The following is a 19,904-nucleotide window of genomic DNA, read 5'->3' on the forward strand; positions in this document are numbered from 1 at the left end:
CACTGTAAAACATACTAATAGCAGCTGGTAACACCCTTGACAAAGCCTGAAAGCTTTGGTGCCTTCAAATATCTTACACAAAAGAAACTAGTCTGTCATCTTAGGTTTGTCCTTTCAGAAAGTACTGAGGAGGATACGACAATTCCATAACCCTTCTGGAAGGTGAAACACAACTTAGGACAGATGCTCCGACCTCATCAGCTCTCAGCTCCCAATATCTTGGGGAACTATAGTCACAAAAATAATCAGATTTCCTGGGGTTTCCCCTCTCTGCACAGTGAATCCGTGGTGGCTACTGCCTGGATCTCTGGCAGCTCTTCTGCATTATAGCCCCCTTTGTTCTTGTTCAATGCTATCATGAGTGCCTACACAGTTCAAATGCAGTTTAAAGTGTCTCCACTGTTTTTGCAGGTCCAGCCAGTTCCATCTGAAGTCCCACCCCAAACTTTGATTTCATCCAGTCCCTAATTCCAGTCCTCACTTCTGGGTCAGATCCATCCTTAGAGCCAACTGCCACCCTCTTTCTTGACCCAACTATGTTCTTCTACCTTTTGGCAAAAGTTCAACAATGAGAGCCAGTGTCTGAGGCATCCCCATTTCTCTCCCCACTTAGCAAGGCTGTGTCCCCAGTCAGTCCTTCCCAACAGAGGACAGCAATGCCTGGTACCTCATGCCTCCATCCCCTCTGCCCAAGGCAGTCCTCAGGGATGTCACTCATTTGCTCAACCTGAAATTCTTCTTTAGTTTCCCCCGGTAGGAAACACATCTCCAAGGAAAAACTGCCCATGTGGAGAAAAATAACTTTTTTTCATGTTAATATACCCAAGGTACTTCATGTTTTTCTTTTCCTCATAAGAGGGTAACGGCTTCTGTCTGTGCTATGTTTGGTGTGGGCTTTGGTGGTGGGAAGGTGACAGTGGTATTAAAGTCCACACCCATGCTGAGTTCCTTTGTTGAACCTTATTCTCCCATGATGCCATCATCACCCAAATAAGAACAATGTAAAAAACAAAATGCGAAGAACCTGTAAACATCCTGCCTGAGTGTCTGGTTCAACTCTTTTCCACTCCTTCCTCTTTACCTTAAACAACTTGCAGCTGTAGGGAACAGGTCTGCAGAGGCATCATAGGCCTGAAAATTCACACCAGGCTCCAGGAAGTGTCACAGCCAAGTTGCTTCATGTGTCACCCAATGGCTGGGAACTTGAATGGGGCTGGGGGGTGCCAGGCTCTGAGTTTGAAGGAAGAACAAGTCTTGGTCTTGGATTTCTTTGATAATGCCTGCCCCTGGGAAGCCCCTTTTACTCCCTATTAAATTAGGCTGGGATGGACATGGAGACTCTTGATTTAGCCTTAAAGACAAGCAGAGGCTCCACCCACTGTTTCAGCTTTTCTCACACTTCAGAGAAGAAGCAAGGACAGAACTTCTAGATGTGTGTGTGCACAGGTACAAGGCTTCTGAGGTCCACACCCATCTCTGACCCAAATGAATGAATGGCCCTGCCAATGGGTCATCTACCTTTGTCTATCTCATATCTATCTTAGCTTGAGAGAGAGTTAGGGGCGAATGGAGCAGGGGTTTAACTGTGTGCAACAACCTTCTGACAGTCAGACACTGGACCAGAACCTCAATGCTCTGGCTCTTAGAACACTAAAGTGGAGAAGCCACCATTAGCTCTGACAGAGCTAATGTATAATAAATTCCATCTTAAATAATTTCAAAGTCTTAGCATTAATTTAAAAGAGCAAAATCCAAAGTCTCATCTAAGATTAAAGGCAAATTCTTTTGGCTATGAACTTCTTTAATGCCAAAAACAAATTAAGTAAGACTTGAGGGGATGCAAAGCAAGTTAGGGAAGATTAATTTTTTCAGAATATATTTGAGGGCCCAACATTGTTGTGTATGGCATCCCATATGAGCACTGGTTCAAATCTCAGCTGCTCCACTTGTGATCCAGTTCCCTGCTAACAGGCCTGGGAAAGCAGCAGAAAGTGACCCAAGTGATTGGGTTCCTGCTACCTATGTAGGAGACCCAAGTGGAGTTCTGGACTCCTGGCTTCAGCTTAGCCCAATCCCAGCTGTTGTGGTCATTTGGAGAGTGAACCAGAGGATGAAAGAGCTCTCTCTCTCTCTCTCTCTCTCTGCATGTGTGTGTGTGTGTGTGTGTATAAGTGTGTGTGTGTGTATGTGTCTCTCTCCCTTTCTTTATAACTCTGCCATTCAAATAAATAAAATAAGTCTTTAAAAAATACCTGAAGCTGTTGACTTATAATAAGGGGAGATTTATTTAACCTACAGTTTGGAGGTTTAAATTTAAAATAGCATGGTACAAGCCTAGGCTCTGGTGAGGGGCCCCTGATGAATGATGGAGTGTGTGCAGAGGGAGGTTCACAGGGTGAGACAAGAGGCAGAGAGACTGCCCGTATGGAACCCTAGAGTCATCACTCAGAGACTCCCACAGAGATCTGGCTCAGAGAAATCACATTTCTCCACAGAGACTAAGCACAGGGAGCATCCCAGAGATCTCCCACTGCCCCGCAGGGAGGAATCTGCAGGGTCTCGTGGGGATAAAGTCATCTCTGGAAGAGGACTCTGGCAGTGGGCAGTGGGAGGCCTCTTAGTGTTATTTCCTTGGGGTCATTAGGTAAGGTCCCTGTCTTATGATGCTGGTGCATGAGGTGTCCACAAAAGGTCTTTGTGGGGTTTGTGTGTGAGCTCTCCGTGTGGTAAGGAAAGTCTGTGTGAGATCCCAGGGAGGTCTCTCTGGGAGGTCTGGGTGGGGTTGCATGGCACATCTCTGTGGTCTTTGTGGGGGTCTCCATACAAGGTCTCTGGCAGATGTCTAAGTGAGGGCTGTTCAGAGACCACACAGAGATCCTTCACTGAGACAACATAGTAACTTCTTGTGGGCTGAAGGAATCTTCCCCCAGAGACCTTGTGTTGCCCAGAGACTTCATTCAGAAACTTTCCTCAGAGATTTCAGAGGCCTCCCATCAAGAACTTGCATAGGAATTTCAAAAAAAAAAAAAAAAAAAGGGGGTGGGGGAGTCTCTACAGAGACCCACTCAGATTCTCACCAGGAACCTGGCATGCAGACCTTACCTAGGTACCTCTCATAAAGAACTGAGTAGTCACCAAAAAACCTGACATTCACCCCTTGGGAACCTGAGCATCCAGCCTTTGCCAGGCCCTTCTTACTGGGTACGAAACCACTCAGCAGACTGGCAGCACAGGAGAGACATGATCAGTTGCATCCCCCAGCTTCCAAGAAGCCCAAGACACCCAGATATTGTCAGCACTGCATCAAGCGAGGTTCCATAGTCGGGGAAATGCTGGCAGTTTTTTTTTTCACTTTTGTATGTCATTGCCTCTGAACCAAAGAATCCCGGTTTCTACATGTAGATCTGTGAAGTTCTTCCCTCCACAGGTTTTCATTAGCTTGAACTCAGGCTCACAGGTTAGCAGATATGGGAAACGTTCAGCGAAATCTGCTCTGGCCCTGCCAAGGCAACCACAGGTAGGATGCAAAAATGCAATAAACATAAATTTTTAAGTTGATAATTTTGTATGGCCCACGAATGATGGTATAAATATCCAAATGGCCCTTGGCAAAAAAAAAAAAAGTTTCCCTATCCAGTCTGGAGGATAATAAGTTAAAAAAAATATTAAAATGCTGCCAACATCTAATAAAAGAAAATGACTTAATTGTTATTACCCAATCAAAAGACATCAATGTCACATTTTTTATTTTCTTGAGAACAAGATCTGCACTTGAGATAGATGACTTTTTCACTTTGGAAACATGATAAACTCTTAGAGCAATCTGACACTGGGAATGAAATAAACCAGCAAAGAGGCATCTGACTCACTGTGGCTTCCCATTACTTTAGACATAAGAACTTGCATCAGGTTTTCAGGGTCTGTTTTCTTTTTAGCAAGCTATTATTAATGCAAAGATGTTTCATAAATAGACCAAGTATCTTCAATATTCGTATTATATCATCTGACAAAATTATAATTCCAAATATTATCTTATTCCTTAAGATGTAGTTACAGTGGGGCCAGGCCTTGTGGCACAGCAGGTTAAGCAGCCATTTCAGATGCCTACATCCCATGTCAGAGTGCCAAGTTCAAGTCCTGTATACTCTGCTTCTGATCCTGCTTTTTATTAACCTACTTGGGAAGGCAGCAGAGGATGGCTCAGTCTTTGGGAGATGGGATCCAATTCCTGGGTCCTGGCTTCAGATAATAATCCTGGCTGTTGCAGGCATTTGGGGAATGAACCAGTGGATCAATGGATGGAAGATCTGTTTCTGAGTGTGTGTGTGTGTGTGTGTGTGTGCACGCAAGCATGCCTTTCAAATAAATAAGCCTTTTACAAAATACAGTAATGACCTCAAATGACATTACAACACATTTCTAGGATGTAAAAAAGTCTTAATGTTCAGTTAACATGACTTAAACAAAGATTTATTATTTGAAAGGTAGAGTTAGAGAGGGGCAGAGGGGAGAGACAAAGATAGGTTTTGCATCCTTTGGTTTACTCCCCATTTGGCCACAATGACTGGAGTTGGGCTGCTCTGCAGCCAGGAGCCAGGAGCGTCTTCCAGGTCTCCTAGGAGGGTTACAGGGACCTAAGAACTTGGACCATTTTCCACTATTTTTCTAGACAGGGAGCTGGATTGGAAGCGGAGCAGCAGACTCAAACCAGCACCCATATGGAATCATGGCATCATAGGCAGTGGCTTTTCCCACAATGCCACCACGCCAGCCACAGGATCCAATTTCTTAAAAATTATGTAAAGTACATTTTTTTGAAGATAGCCAATAGGGATCCATTTTTTGTTTATTACAGGAATGACACATGGCTTAACATGGTTTCAAAATCTCAGCAAATACATCACTTAATCTAAACTTGAGATAAACCCACGGCCTAATACAATTACCAGAGGAGAAACATGTTAACTTGTGAACTGAAGAAGGTGTACATTTAATCAAAACTTCATAAAGAGAGGCTTCACTTACTATATATTCAGCAATTCCAAAGGAATGCACTTTAAAAATTATTTTTATTTACTTGATATGTAATTGTCATGAATTTTTTGAAGACAAACTCATATGTATAGATTTCAAAACTTTTTTTGCATCCAAATAAACTTATTTTTTAATTCAATTTTCCATGAACTTTGAAGTACCCTTGTAAATATTTTTTCAGAATTTTGGATTAAAGTTGCCCAGTGTATCCAGAAATTCTGAATATTTGTCAAATGTTCATAATAATTTGATACACTTGATGTGTTTTCTTCACTAGTAAGTCACAGTTCAATAATTTGTGCAAAACTGCAATGAACAATGTGCTTTAGGAAATATTCCCATCAATCACTCTACATTCATCTGTCATAAAACTGGCTCAGATGACTTGTAAATCAAATTTTCTGAGAATAAATTTGAATCTTGATGTCAGAACTAACTATGGAAAAAATGGAGAAAACAAAAAGAGATCCCTTTCATTTTCAAAATAATTTATATCAAAACATTTTTCTAGAAATGGAATGTTTTTAAAGCTATAGAAAAAATACTCTCTAAATGATTTTTGAAATACATTGCAAGTTTCAATTTAAAGTAGATTTATATTTAAAACTGGTCTCATACTGCTTTCAAGAAACTATGCACTCCAGAGCACAATGTGGAGGTGTGGCAATCATGTGATGATTTTTTAGTACTCCAAGTAATGAAGATCTTTTCCCAAAAAGATAGTAAAGTTACCATTCTACAGTGTTAATTCCTGGGAGTCACATCTCTTTATGGATCATAACATAATAGTTTTGTACACTATTACGATATAAAGATTTCCCACAGGAGACATTTCTGGTGGTCACTGTTATTCTGACATTTCTACTATTCAGTCACACTCACACCATTGGCAAAGAGAGGCATCCCCAAATCTAGAAAACCCAAGGCCGGCCTGTGGCTCAATAGGCTAATCCTCCACCTGCAGCACTGGCACACCGGGTTCTAGTTCCGGTCGGGGTGCCAGATTCTGTCCCGGTTGCTCCTCTTCCTGTCCAGCTCTCTGCTGTGGCCCAGGAGTGCAGTGGAGGATGGCCCAAGTCCTTGGGCCCTGCACCCGCATGGGAGACCAGGAGAAGCACCTAGCTCCTGGCTTCGGATCAGTGTGGTGCACCAGCCATAGCGGCCACTGGAGGGTGAACCAACAGTAAAAGGAAGACCTTTCTCTCTGTCTCTACCTCTCTCACTGTCTGCTCTGCCTGTCAAAAACAAACAAACAAACAAACAAACAAAAAACAAAACAAAAAAACCCGAGAGTTCCCTAATTGCTTAATTCACACACTTTCCAAGGTCAGTTTCATAACCACTCCTGTAGCATGACCAGTCTTTATTATTGTGCCCAGGCTATGTGAATTATTGTCTTGGGGTTACTCAGAAGTTTGCTATATTTTCTTTGGATGTATTGGGTTTTTCATTTACAAGATTTATGTTTGGTTCTTTCTTTCTGAAGATATTTATCATTCACATCATGTATTTTTCTAACTTAATCAAACTGTATTCTCTTGCAGTTTTTTTTTTAAATTAATTTTTTACAAACTTTTACAAAAATTTAATTTTTTACAAAAAATTCTTTATCAGGCATTCTTTCAAAATCAATTTTTTTGGAGTCTGTTGCTAAAAAGTGCCTGTGTCCTTTGGGATGTTTCATGTTGCCTTGTTTTTTGATACTTCTTGTGTGCTTATGTTGATATTTGTCACGTGGTGGGTCAGTAGCCTTTATCCTTTTATAGGGTGGAAAATGTTTTTTCCTTAATGTGTGTCTTAGTGTTTATTGAAGAAATTTGCCCAAGGTTCCAGTTGGATGACCTCAGCTGAGGCTGGGTTAAGAGCAGATTCTGCCCAGGGCTAGGCAAGTGGATAGGAAAGGGTAGAAGGAGAGTGTCTGGGCTGAGACCTCAGAGCTGGGAGAGGATGTTGAGGGCCAGGCTGCTGGTTCCACATTCAGGGCTGTACTACATTGTCCCTTACCTACGTGGAGAACCTCTTGACCTGTCAATTCACACACAGAACACCAATGTCTCATTGAGTAATAAATCTATCTCTTTCCCAAAGGCCCCAGGGAAAGTCAGCCCAAAGCTGAACTTTTTGCCTGTGGGCTCATCCCCATTCTTTAGGCACAAAGACATTGTTGATATTCAGACATGCCACCACCTTCACCTCTACGGCCTTGAAAACCTCAGCCTCCTGGATATTGCTATGGTAAAATGCTTTGGTGTTAGTATCAGTTGAACAACGACACCATCTTCCTATATCTTCCTCCATTGTAATCAGTGGTAGCAGTGTTGGGGGCATGGGGCACTCATTCTCTATTCTGGCAAAGTTGCATGGGTATTGTGGTAGCCCTTGGTAGTGGACATAAGGTTGAAGTTACTAGAGTACCTGTCCTCACTCCCAGTGGGACAGACACGTCCCAGCAGTGTCTATGGTGGCAGGGGTGCATGGGTTCCAGCAGTGGTGAGCACAGCCCTGGGTTTTGGCAGTGGCTTGGAAGTGGGGAAACAGCAAAGGTCATGGGTGAAAGCATGCACACTGTTAGTGCCCTGGGAAAGGATCTTCTTGCTCTTCTGAACTGTCTGCCCCTATAGTGCAGAGAAATGCCTGGAGTGCAGTTCTGATGTCGCAGCTGTTCTGCTGAGTCTAGTTGGGTTTATGAGGCTAGTCTTTTTGGCTGGTGCTGGAATGTCTGTGAGTTCTCAGGGATGCAAATATATGGGGGCTTCTGGCCTCAGGGCAGTATGGATCCAAAGAGTGACTCCTTTCTCAAGATGGCAGCACACTGCTGCAGCCTATGCTAGTGGATTAGCAGGGAGGCAAGTGTGAGCTCCTTCTCTAAAGCAGCTACCCTCCACACTCCAGCTAGATATCTTTGGCAGGTTCTAAGCAGTAGCTAGGATTGCTGGTGTTCAGCACCTGTGAAGATGGTGTCTGCTGGGGTACTCCTGTTTATTCATTCCCTTGCAATAGGTTCTCTATGGCTGTTGGGCCAGTGTTGAGGTTGCCAGTTCATGTTATCCCTCTTTATGCTGCCATCCTTAGTTTCCATGTCCTATGAGGTTTCCATAGCTACATTGTTGCGTTCCTCCTTGCTTCTGCATCTCAGGAGTGGCCCAAGAAGAATCCATGCAGGAGTGTCATCAACCCAGGGAGACTCTCAGGTTCTGGAACATTCTGCCACAGTGATGCCCGGCACCAGGGAAGGCTGCAGAAGCAGGAAGCAGAAGGGAGCCTGGAGGTTCTCCCTGCAAAGGCCTCCCTTGCAGCCTCCCCAGCAGGAGACCACCAGGCTACAGGAGGGCAGGCCCAGGGACCAGGGCAGCTCTCCTGTTGCCCACAGCCGCCTACGGACCTCACCACACAGCGCCTTCTCTGTAGGAGCAGCGAGCTGGGCTAGGCATACGAAGGGCCTGAGCAGCCACAGGAAGCTCACTTCGACATCTCCCCCTGCCTCTCCCCAGACCTCTGCCGCACACTGGTGCTGGGAACGTACTCTGGCAGGATGCAAGCCTCCCATTGGCCACCCTCCATGGGAAGCTCACCCCTGGGATGGAGGCACGGAGGCAACTCCTCCCCAACACTGACTCAGAGACCAGCCCTTTCCCCGTTCAAAGCCTCTCTGCCACCTTCCTGTCATGGATGTGCAACTGGTTTGCACTCCCTGCCCCACCCACTGCGGTGTAATTCTCCAGTCTACACCAGATAATATCATGCGACATAGTACTGACTCAGTAAAGAGCTGTTTCCAGGAAAAAAAAAAAAAAAAACTCCCTCGTTGAGCAGTCACCTCAACATGTAGCTATTTGTTCCTTTGATTTTTCTGTGTGGAAAAGGGTCAAATACAGGGAACCCCCATTTGGCCATCTTGGATTCTCTGGCTCTTATCTCTTTTTAAAAAAATGTGTTTTGAAATCCATCACAGGTAGCAAAGTAACAACTGGGTCACAAACGCACTACTCAACAGAGCTTTGAGGATGGGGCTTCTGCTTCACTTTCACAGTTGCTCTGGGGGATCACCAGTGTTCAGATAATGGAATTTATAATTTGTGTGCCTGCAGTCATATTTACTTTCATGTTGTACTGTCTCCATCATAATTTCAAAATGATCCTAGAAAGCAGTTAGTAAAATGTGAAGGTTTTTTAAGATACAGAAGCAACTAAAACATCGATTAGCAAATATATCTTGTTACCAACAGAGCGAAATGACGTTTCTAATGCCCAAGGCCTTTCTGCATGAATATCCACATGAATGAGACTTTTTATAGTTTCAGTAGCCCCTGCCTTCCAAGCTCCCTGATTTTAATTTCTCCTGGCTGTTCTCAATCGATGAGTGGAGAGATATTCTGTGAAAGGCTGATGTGCTGACTGCATTATCATGGTAAGAATGTTCCATGGGGTCGGCGCTGTGGTGCAGAGGGTTAAAGTCCATCCTGCAGTGCCAGCATCACATATGGGCGCCGGTTTTATCCCGGCTGCTCTGCTGTTGATCCAGCTCTCTGCTATGGCCTGGAAAAGCAGTAGAAGATGGCCCAAGTCTTTGGGCTCCTGCACCCACGTGGGAGACCCTGAAGAAACTCCTGGCTCCTGGCTTTGGATCAGCTCAGCTCTGGCCTTTGTGGTCATTTGGGGAATGAACCAGTGCATAGAATACCTCTCTCTCTCTCTGGCTCTCTCTCTGTAACTCTGTCTTTCAAATAAGTAAAATAACTCTTTAAAAAAAAGAAAAATGTTTTGCTGGTAATAAAGAGAAACTGCAATTACTTGATTAAGTTCAACTTTGGCAAAACATCCTCTATTTATCAGGCAGTGAGAAATTTGCAATAGACTCTGGAGGATCTAATGATCTGGGGAACACCTCAGTGTTCCTGGGTGCAAGCGTAGCAAGCAGCAGAAAAGGGAACAACAATCACTTAGCATGTTGACAATTTCAGCGTATGGTGATGAAAAGAAGCTCCACTAAGGGAATCCTATTTAAAATCAGTCTCAAGGGGTGAGTGGTTAGCCTAGTGGTTAAGATGCTGCTTAAAACAACACTCTCCCACACTGGAGTGCCCGAGTTTGATACCCAGCTCTGACTCCAGCTTCCTGCCAGTGCATACCCTAGTTGGCTGTGGTAATGGCTCAAGTAATTTGAGTTCCTCCCACACGTGTAGGAGGCCAAGATCGAGTTCCCAGCTCCCAGCTTCAGCTCCAGCCCAGTTTCAGCTGTTACAGGTATTTGGGGAGTGAACCAGTGGATGGGAGCTCTCTGTCTCACCCTTTGCTTCCCAAATAAATAAATACTAAAATCAATCTCAAATATGGTTCTTTAATTCAGCCTATCTGGCGGTACATGTGCATTTCTGCCCACAATTCACAATTTTTTCTCAATATTCTCACTGAAACAAGAGGGATCCAGAATGATGACTATAATTTATTTTCTTGAAATATAAGACAGATTTTCAGTGTGCTTATCTCACATACACACAAATAGTAATTAGATGTGCTATGATGGATATATTAATTAGTTTGACTATGTTGTCAGTACACAATTCATCACATTGTTTCTTCACAATGTGTACCTTATACACAATTTTTTATGTGCCTATTAAATATTTTAAAATAAAAAATCAAAACAAAGGGATTCACAGCAGAGCAGCATCAGTGGAATGGAAGGGGCTAAGTTGCGCACAAACACCTAGCTGGAAGTCTCCAGAGCTCCTTCTCCACACAGTAGGCTGCTGGGGTCAAACAGGAACAAAATGGGCAACCCAGGCCCTTTCAGTTTATCACTCCAACCCTCCATCTTCACAGGGTCTCTCTGTCTCTATGTCCTCATTGCAGCCCACCTTAAAGAATTTCTTTTACTTGATTTCGTCTGTGAAGACCTTTTCTCTAGATGTCGCATTCTGAGGTATGTATGAATTTGGGGGACAAAGAATTAATCCATAACATAATTGATCTCTGATGCCAGTGCAGTTTTACCTGTGTACATGCATATTTGGGTTGTGGTTATTGTGCATGTGTTAGGTAGGAAGTTAGAAATTCGCCCACGTGTTAGTGAGGGGTCTAAGGAAAACAAAGCACTTTCAGAAAGGAAAGGAAGGAAGCAGGTCTTGGAAGCAGCCCAGTATTTTACACTACAAAGTCCTGCCCATACCCTGATAACCTCACAGGTGGTTCCAGCCTTCTCCCTAAGGAAGGCTTCCCAGGAGACTCCTCTCTGCGTCGCAGCAAGTGGGCTACGCAGTCTGATAACATTGGATAAGAAAACCTTGGGAAAATTTTTACCTGTTTCACACCCAATGAACCAGAAGAGGGAGGAGGAAGAAGAGAAAGGGGGGTAACTTGACCCTGTTTCTTTATGAGGCCAGTCTGAATACAGACTGAAAGCTCAGTTTCTCCTGAGACACCCGTCCTGCTCCATCAGGTGATTTCAGCCTTCAGCTCTCTCAGTTCTTTGCTGAGATGCCGCCTGGCAGGTCCGGTGTATGGTGTATTCTCTTCCTCAGACTATGTAGCCTTGCTTTCTCCAGTCTGAATGGATGGGCACTCTCTCAGCTTCTACCTGGAGAGGGACCCAACCATTCTGATGGATGCCCGGCCTCCATTAAACCTTGCTACCTTGCTTACCACTATGCTCTGTAACATGCCTGAATTCTTTCTTGCACAAAGAAACTATTCCACTCATCTCCGCTAACACATGTATTTCAAACAGCTTATGGTCACCTCCCACACTTTTGGATCACAAGGGGGCTTTGGAGTATATGGGATATTTACATATGCAGAGTCAAGGATTGGCCTTACCATTTCTACATCTTTGTCCCCTTTATGATCATGTATATTAGTTTAGCTTGAAGGCCACGTATAATGAAAGCAAAACAAGAACCAGAAATTTTGACTTTCTGTTGAAGCCAGTCTCCTTGCTCTTTTTTTTTTTAAGATTTATTTATTTTATTTGCAAGTCAGAGTCACACAGAGAGAGAAGAGGCAGAGAGAGAGACAGGTCTTCCATCCAATGGTTCACTCCCCAATTGGCCGCAATGGCCGGAGCTGCACCAATCTGAAGCCAGGAGCCAGGAGCTTCCTCCGGGTCTCCCACACGGGTGCAGGGGCCCAAGGACTTGGGCCATCTTCCACTGCTTTTCTAGGCCACTGCAGAGAGCTGGATTGGAAGTGGAGCAGCCGTGTCTCGAACCGGTGCTCATATGGGATGCCGGTGCTTCAGCCCAGGGCGTTAACACTGCGCCACAACGCCAGTCTCCTTGCTCTTAATGTACCTGTTTTTCAACATATTCTTGGGGAGAAACATTTTCCCTTAAGCTATTGGTCAAGTGTTTTGAACTGAAAGGGAATGTATAAAAATGAAGATTCAGATAGAGGTCCACTGTCCCTGAAACAAATTATTACAAACTCAAGTTTAAAACATCTGTTTAGGGGATAGCACAGTAGCTTAAACAACTGACTGCAATGCTAGCATCCCATATTGGAGTGAAGATTTGAGTCCCTACTGCTCCACTTCAGATCCAGCTCCCAGCATGTGGGAAAGCAGCAGATGTACTTGAGTCCCTGCCACTATGTTGGAGACCTGGATGGAGTTCTTGGCTCCTGGTTTCAGTCTGGCCCAGCCTCGGTTTTGTGGCCATTTGGGGAATGAACTAGTGGGTAGAAGATCTCTCTATCTCTTTCACTCTGTCTCCCTCAAGCCCCTGTCACTTTGTCTTTCAAATAAATAAAATAAATTTTTTAAAAAAATATACCTCTGAGTTTAGAAGAGCATGTAGGCTGGACTATGTACTGATCAAAATCAAAGTCCCTACTGGTCTTGGCTCTTAATTGGAGAATGTGCTTCCAAGTATATTTAGTTTTTTGGCAAAATTCAGTTCCTTGTGATTGCAGGAATGAGAACCCATTTCCTTCCTGGCTTTTAGCCAGGAACTATCTGCATCCCTTGTCACTTGGCTCAACTTCAGTGCAGCTTCTGATCTCTCTGACTTCCCCTCTGCCACAGCTCTCTTGTATTTTCATTCTGCTTCCAGAGTCGATCTTTTAACTGCTCATGCAATTCCACTGAGCCCACCCATATAATTCAGGGTACACATTCCTTCATGAAATATTTGCTTTCAAATGCTTGTCTTTGGAGAAGCATCAAGTATTCTCCGAAGTAAATGGGAATATGTATGAATATATATTCTCAGAGAGTACAATGTGTTAAATTTTCTACTGTTTATTTCAATAGTTTATTTCCGGACTTATTTCTTCTGGGCTAGCAGTTGTGAAAACAAAGCACTGTGGATTAAACTCATCATCTGTTTTTGTTGTATAGATTTTGACTGTCATTCAAATAAAGAACACCCTTGTTCAGATTGTTGCTCTTTTGCATTTGGTTTGTCAATATCATATATAACAAAGCACACACAAAGGGTATCTTGGTACTCATACTTGGAAATCCTTAATTCAATGTTATCTTCTGCACATGAAATTTCTCAGATCACTGATGACCTTGGGCAGATTACTGTTCCTAAAGATAACTGTGTTCTTTAGAAAAAGCATGGACAGCTGTACTTTTTTGAGGGTTTATGTCCATTCAACAGAAATGAAGAAACTACTTGACGTCTTCAAAACATTAAGCTCCTCAAATTTACTTTACATCTTCCTAGAGGCAACAAACATCTAATTAGAGAGACAAATGTACATAGTATTGAAAAGTAAATTGAAGCACAATAAAATGTAAGAGTTTGTACTGACAGTGATACATGAACAGAGCAGTTTCAAATGAGAAGTGGTTCAAGGATTCCACCAAGGGAATGGAAGGGGAGGTCTTGAATAAGCCAAACACTGATGTAAAACTTGTGTTTGTGTGTGTGTGTGCATGTATATGTGTGTGTATGACTGGTGACAGTTGCCCAGTTGCCTCAATTGGTCTAACATTCTGGAAAGTCTCCACATATATAAGTTAGTTTGTGGCATCTGACTTAATAGCCTTAAGTTTGATTTTTTGTTAATATAGACATTTACTAAAAATAGCCCAAGTTTTTGCTTATGTTTGCAAATCATGCAAGGTTAAAGTCACTTATGAAGCCTAGCTGGCTCTGTTTGTTCAGGGATCCCTCAGGCCATTTTAATTTACTTTACCATTATAGATCCCGTGTGATTTATGACAGCTCAGTAAAATCTTTGAATACATGTGGTATTATTTTTGGAAATGTACTACAGATTCTGTTTTTTTAAATCACATATATTGGGGACAGCACTGTGGTGCAGTAGGTTAGGCATCCACCTGTGGTGCTTGCATCCTGTGTGGGCACAGCTTTGAGTCTCAGTTGCTCCACTTCCAATCCAGCTCCCTAGTGATTTCCTGGGAAAGCAGTAGAAGATGGCCCAAGTGCCTGGGCCCCTGCACCTGCTTAGGAGACCCAGAAGAAGTTCCTGGCTCCTGGCTTTGGATCAGCTCAGCTCTGGCTGTTGTAGTCAACTGGGGGGTGAACGAGTGGATAGAAAACCTTTCTATCTCTCCCTCTCTCTGTCTGTGACTATGCCTCTCAAATAAATAAATCCTTAAAAAAATCACATATATCGATGAGACAGAATTCAGTATACAGAATTGTATGTAAAAAGTCTTTTCTGTTAGTCCTATATTTATGTTTGAATTTTAAGAAAGGATATATTACACACTAATAAATTATATACTATAAGAAAAGATATATTAAACTATCCAGTAAAAATTACACACAGCTGAATGATCTAAGTGACTATCATGTTATGTTCCCACTAAAGTGAGCAGAGAAACATGGCAATCTGTATTCATCATGGAATGTCCTACTTAATCGAAAATTTTCTAACTTGAAAATGAATTATCATATATGTGGTGATATTAGAATAATAGAATGTTTTAATATAGAGGTACTCATGTTCAGATGTGATGACATTTCTTTATATAATTGTTATCTTTGCTAGAGTTTCCAGGTCTAGACATCCCATCTTTGGATTCACATGTTCAGAGAAGTGTTCTAGGATCCATAGCAGGGCTTGTTGTTACAGTTTTTGGCACTTCTTTTAATAATAATAATAATAACAATAATAAAAAGGTTAAGTTTCCTTTCCATGTCAGTTGTCTTAGTCTGTTTAGGCTGCTATAGAAGAATCCCACAGAGTGAGTGGCTTACAAAACAAACATTTATTTCTCATACTTCTGGAGGCTGGGAAGTTTAAGATTAAAGTACCAGAAGATTCAACGTCTGAGGAGGGCCTGCTTTCTAGCTCAGAGATGGCTATTGGTTGTTGTGTCCTCACAAAGTAGAAAGTGAGCTGCAGAGCTTTCTGGGGTCTCTTTCATATGACCATTTATGATGGCTCCATCCCCATGATTCTCCCTCCAAAGCTTCCTGACATTGCCATCTTGGAGGTTAGAATGTCAATATATGAATAGACATAGAATGCCAATATCTACGTTTAGTTCTTTATACCAGTGTAACACCAGTTGTATTATGGATCCATTTAACATGTTTGCCTCCTATGAATTGCTTTTTGTTTATTGTTTCCAATGACTAGAAACTCTATATATTTGGTTTTGATCTAGGACTTAAATCTATATCATAAATAAGATTGTATGTAAGTCAAAGACTTTGTAAAATACGATTTGTCTTGTTTTTAAAAAGTAACCGTTAGAAATATAGATTTATTTATTTGTTGTGAAGATTTAATGTTCGAAAGGTCCTACTTTTTTGATTACTATGTGCAGCTAATGTTCTGTGGAAATATGAAGTTATTTAAATAGCAAGTAAACTTTCTGCACTATTTTTATATTGGAAAGAATAACTGATTAAAGTTTTTATGTTCTTTGAAAACTGAAAGGTATTAAACAGAAATAAATGATTTTATAGTATTAACTCGGTTTAACTATGATGGAAGACTTAGGATATGAGGCAATAGAGATAAAAACAGTCCCATGGCCAACATGCTCCATCTGTCTTCACTTACCTCCAAAATAATAGATGTTGCCTGAAACAATCAGCATAGGCACCAGGGGCAGAACAGCTGTGTCATCACCTACCACCACAACCAGATGATTCCATTTAGCAGACAGAGACACAGAATGCCATTGCCCATCGTTTAACCCACTGCCTGGAGGACATAAAATGAAAGACAATCATACTATGAACTTTGGAAACACTTGAAAACAATTTGATTCAGATCATATCAGTTAGAGGAGTATTTTCATGTTGATAAATCACTGACAAAAATATCTAAACACCTTCCTTTAATGAAAGGATATCATTTATTTATGACAGAGACACATGAATGAAAACGCTACTCCTTCAGAGTCACTATAATGAATTCTGACAATGTGCACCTCAAATTTAACTATTGAAGACACATGTCAAAATCTTGACCAATAGGATAATAAATACACAGTTGTGTTCAATCTTCAAAAGTTACTTTGCTAGCCGGCGCCGCGGCTCACTTGGCTAATCCTCCGCCTGTGGCGCCAGCACACTGGGGTCTAGTCCCGGTTGGGGTGCCGGATTCCGTCCCAGCTCTCTGCTGTGCCCCAGGAGTGCAGTGGATGATGGCCCAAGTGCTTGGGCCCTGCACCTGCATGGGAGACCAGGAGGAGGCGCCTGGCTCCTGGCTTCGGATTGGCGCTGAGTGCCGGCCGTAGCAACCATTTTGGGGGGTGAACCAATGGAAGGAAGACCTTTCTCTCTGTCTCTCCCTCTCACTGTCTAACTCTGCTTGTCAAAATAAATAAATAAATAAATAAATAAAAATATCAATAATTATAAAAAAAGTTACTTTGCTGAATCTAACAAAAATAAGTATTTAAAAAATCAGAAAACCAGTTGAAAGAGTTGTGTCAAGAATAATCATGAAAGATTTTCACCGAAGGAAATCACTGAGTGTCCCCTCTGGTGCTTCCATCCAGGTACACTGTGCTTTCTTGTCTAGGCTACTTCACACTCCACAAATTGTAGAAAATGCACAATAGTGCAAAACAATTTTTGTTCACAGGAATGCAAATTATTTGTATCTGGAGGGGAACAATTGATGACTGAAGTATTTTTCATCTGTCTACAAATTCTTTATCTGCCTTTATTTGTGCTATTTTGAATGCTCCTTTGAGCTGAGTGTAACATCCTATTGGTTTCTTCATTAACTAATGAGTTAAATTAAATCTTTGACATATGTCCATATGTTCTCTGAATTAACACCTTATGATTATAGACATGACTATACCTTCTTTTTAAAAGATCTATAATTTGGTAATAAAATGATTAGCAAAGGACTAGAGGTGTACTTTACAGATAAGTACAACATTGTTTTATACTTTATATTCACATTATTCTATTATTCTTAGCATTAACTACAAAGTTAATCTTTTGAAATACCGCAACATAATGACTTTTTTTTTTTTTAATTTCTAAAAAAATTTTTTGAAAGGCAAAGCTACAGAGAGGCAGAAGAAGAGAAAGAGAGAGACAAGGAGAGAGGTCTTCTATCCGCTGGTTCATTCCCCAGCTGACCACAATGGCTGGAACTGCACCCATCCGAAGGCAGGAGCCAGCAGCTTCTTCCGGGTCTCCCACGTGGGCACAGGGGCACAAAGACTTGGACCATCTTCTACTGCTTTCCCAGGCCATAGCAGAGAGCTGGATCAGAAGTGGAGCAACCAGACTTGAACCGGCGCCCATTTGGGATGCCAGCACTGCAGGGCGCAGCTTTACCTGCTATGCCACAGTGCCAGCCCTGTAATGACTTGTTTTTGAAAGTGAATTCAGAGGTCAGTGTTGTGGCGCAGAAGATTAAGCTGACACCTGCAACACCAGCCTCTCATGAGTGCTGGTTCGAGTCCTGGCTGCTACACTTCTGACCCAGCTTTCAACTAATGTGCCTGTGAAGGCAGTGGATGATGGCCAGGGTTAGCTCCCTGCCGTCCATATGGAAGACTAGAAAGGGGTTCCTGGCTCGGGGCTTTGACCTGGCCCAACCCCAGCCACTGCAGCCATTTGAGGGGTGAATCAGCAGATTGAAGATCTTTCTGTCTTTCTTTTTCTTTCTGTAACTTTGCCTTTCAAATGAATAAATATTTTTTTTAAAGATTTTACTTATTTATTTGAGAGGTGGAGTTACAGACAATGAGAGGGAGAGACATAGAAAGGTTTTCCATCCACTGGATCACTCCCCAAATAGCTGCAGCAATCAGAGCTGAGGTGATCCAAAGCCAGGAGCCAGAAGCTTCTTCCAGGTCTCCCACGTGAGGGGCCCAGGTTCTTGGGCCATCTTCTACTGCTTTCCCAGCCCATAGCAGAAAGCTGGTTTGGAAGAGGAGCAGCCAGGACTAGAATCGGTGCTTAAATAGGATGCCAGCACCATAGGTGGAGGATTAACCCACTGAGCCACAGCACCGACCCCTAACTTTATTTTAAAAAGAAAAATATATAATAAATTTAAATATTAAAGTATTTAAAATCGTTGGAGGTATTCTATATTTCCTTTTATCTAGTAACATGTCAAAGATACATAACAATAAATCTGTTAGAAATAAAACTGCCTATTAAGTTAACATTGCACTAATGTTTAAAATTAGTCCAAGATCAGCACTGCAATAGTCAAATATATCACAGTAATCTTTTAATCATTAGAAATTTTTTTAAAAATACATTTTTTATTTATTTGAAAGGCAGAGTTACAGAGAGAGAGAGAGAAAGAAAGAGAGAGAGACAGAGATGTTCCATTTACTGGTTTACCCCCAGATAATCAAAATGGCCAGGTCTGGATCAAGTCAAAGACAGGAGTCCGGAACTCCACCTAGGTCTTCCATTTGGATGCCACTTTTCGCTGCTTTCTCAGGCAAATTTTCCAGGGAGCTGGACTGGAAGTGGAGCAGCAGGGACTGGAACTGCGGCTCACATGGGATGCCGGTACTGCAGGTGGGCTTAATCTGTTATGCCACAATGCTGGCCCCGAACTTAACATTTTATATGATGGTCATAGCCTGTTAATTTTTAAAATGAATCTGTGCTTGATTTATTTTTCTCAAATATGCATTTTGTAAAGTTAACATTATTATCTTTAGTAGTTCTTAATTAAAAATTAACTATATTTCAGTTTTCTTTTTAAACTTCAGTGATGTAAGAAATGAAAACAGAAATAATAACAAGGTATAAGGGAGAATATTGTACTTTAAAATCAACCAAAATTACTGGATGTCTTCAGTGTAAAATGAAGCATCATTTAAACACAATCCTAGAATTACTGGATTCTGTGGGTCTGTGGACCTTTTATCTTCCAATCATGTCACAAGTCATGAAATGTAGAAAACTGAAAGTAAGCAAATGATTATAATTCTTGGACATGCAATGAATTTTATTTGGTGAAAACATAATTTCTCCCTTCACACTAACCCAGTTTCACATTGCATGTAAATTCATTCTAGCTTACTGGTTTTACATCATTGCTTATTTTGAATTCTCATTTGAATCTGTTGTAATGTTTTACTCATTCCCTCATTAACAGATGAGTTAAATGAATATTTAACAAGTTTTTTATAAAGTGTTGATAGCTGCCTCTTTTAAAAATATCTTTTGACAGATGAAAGCAAATCTTGGTATGTGTTTTCTTATATTTATAATTCATCATCAAATTTTTTTCTGTTATGTTATAGTTGCTCTTTGGTCATAGTTTATACCTAAGGAAATCAGATACATTAGCACCTATAAATATTTTAATGAGGAATTAATAAATTAAGCAATTATACACAATACACATGCTATTTTAAACATATCTCCATATGAAAATATTATCTTATCAAAAACTACAGAAATAGTTTAAATGTGGACACAAAATATCACACTCACAAA

At 41.6% G+C, this 19,904-nt stretch overlaps 1 protein-coding gene across 1 annotated transcript in view; it reads right to left on the reverse strand.

The window, feature by feature from the left end:
• CNTNAP3 (contactin associated protein family member 3) overlaps window positions 1-19,904 on the reverse strand; it is a 198,331-nt gene that overhangs the window by 86,793 nt on the left and 91,634 nt on the right. Inside the window, exon 8 of the mRNA XM_070049821.1 lies at window positions 16,024-16,167. Coding sequence (XP_069905922.1) covers window positions 16,024-16,167 — 144 coding nt within the window. The remainder of the gene's footprint in view (window positions 1-16,023; window positions 16,168-19,904) is intronic.

This window comes from Oryctolagus cuniculus, chromosome 10 (genome assembly GCF_964237555.1).
Source record: "Oryctolagus cuniculus chromosome 10, mOryCun1.1, whole genome shotgun sequence".
In the NCBI taxonomy this organism is placed as follows: Eukaryota; Metazoa; Chordata; class Mammalia; order Lagomorpha; family Leporidae; genus Oryctolagus; species Oryctolagus cuniculus.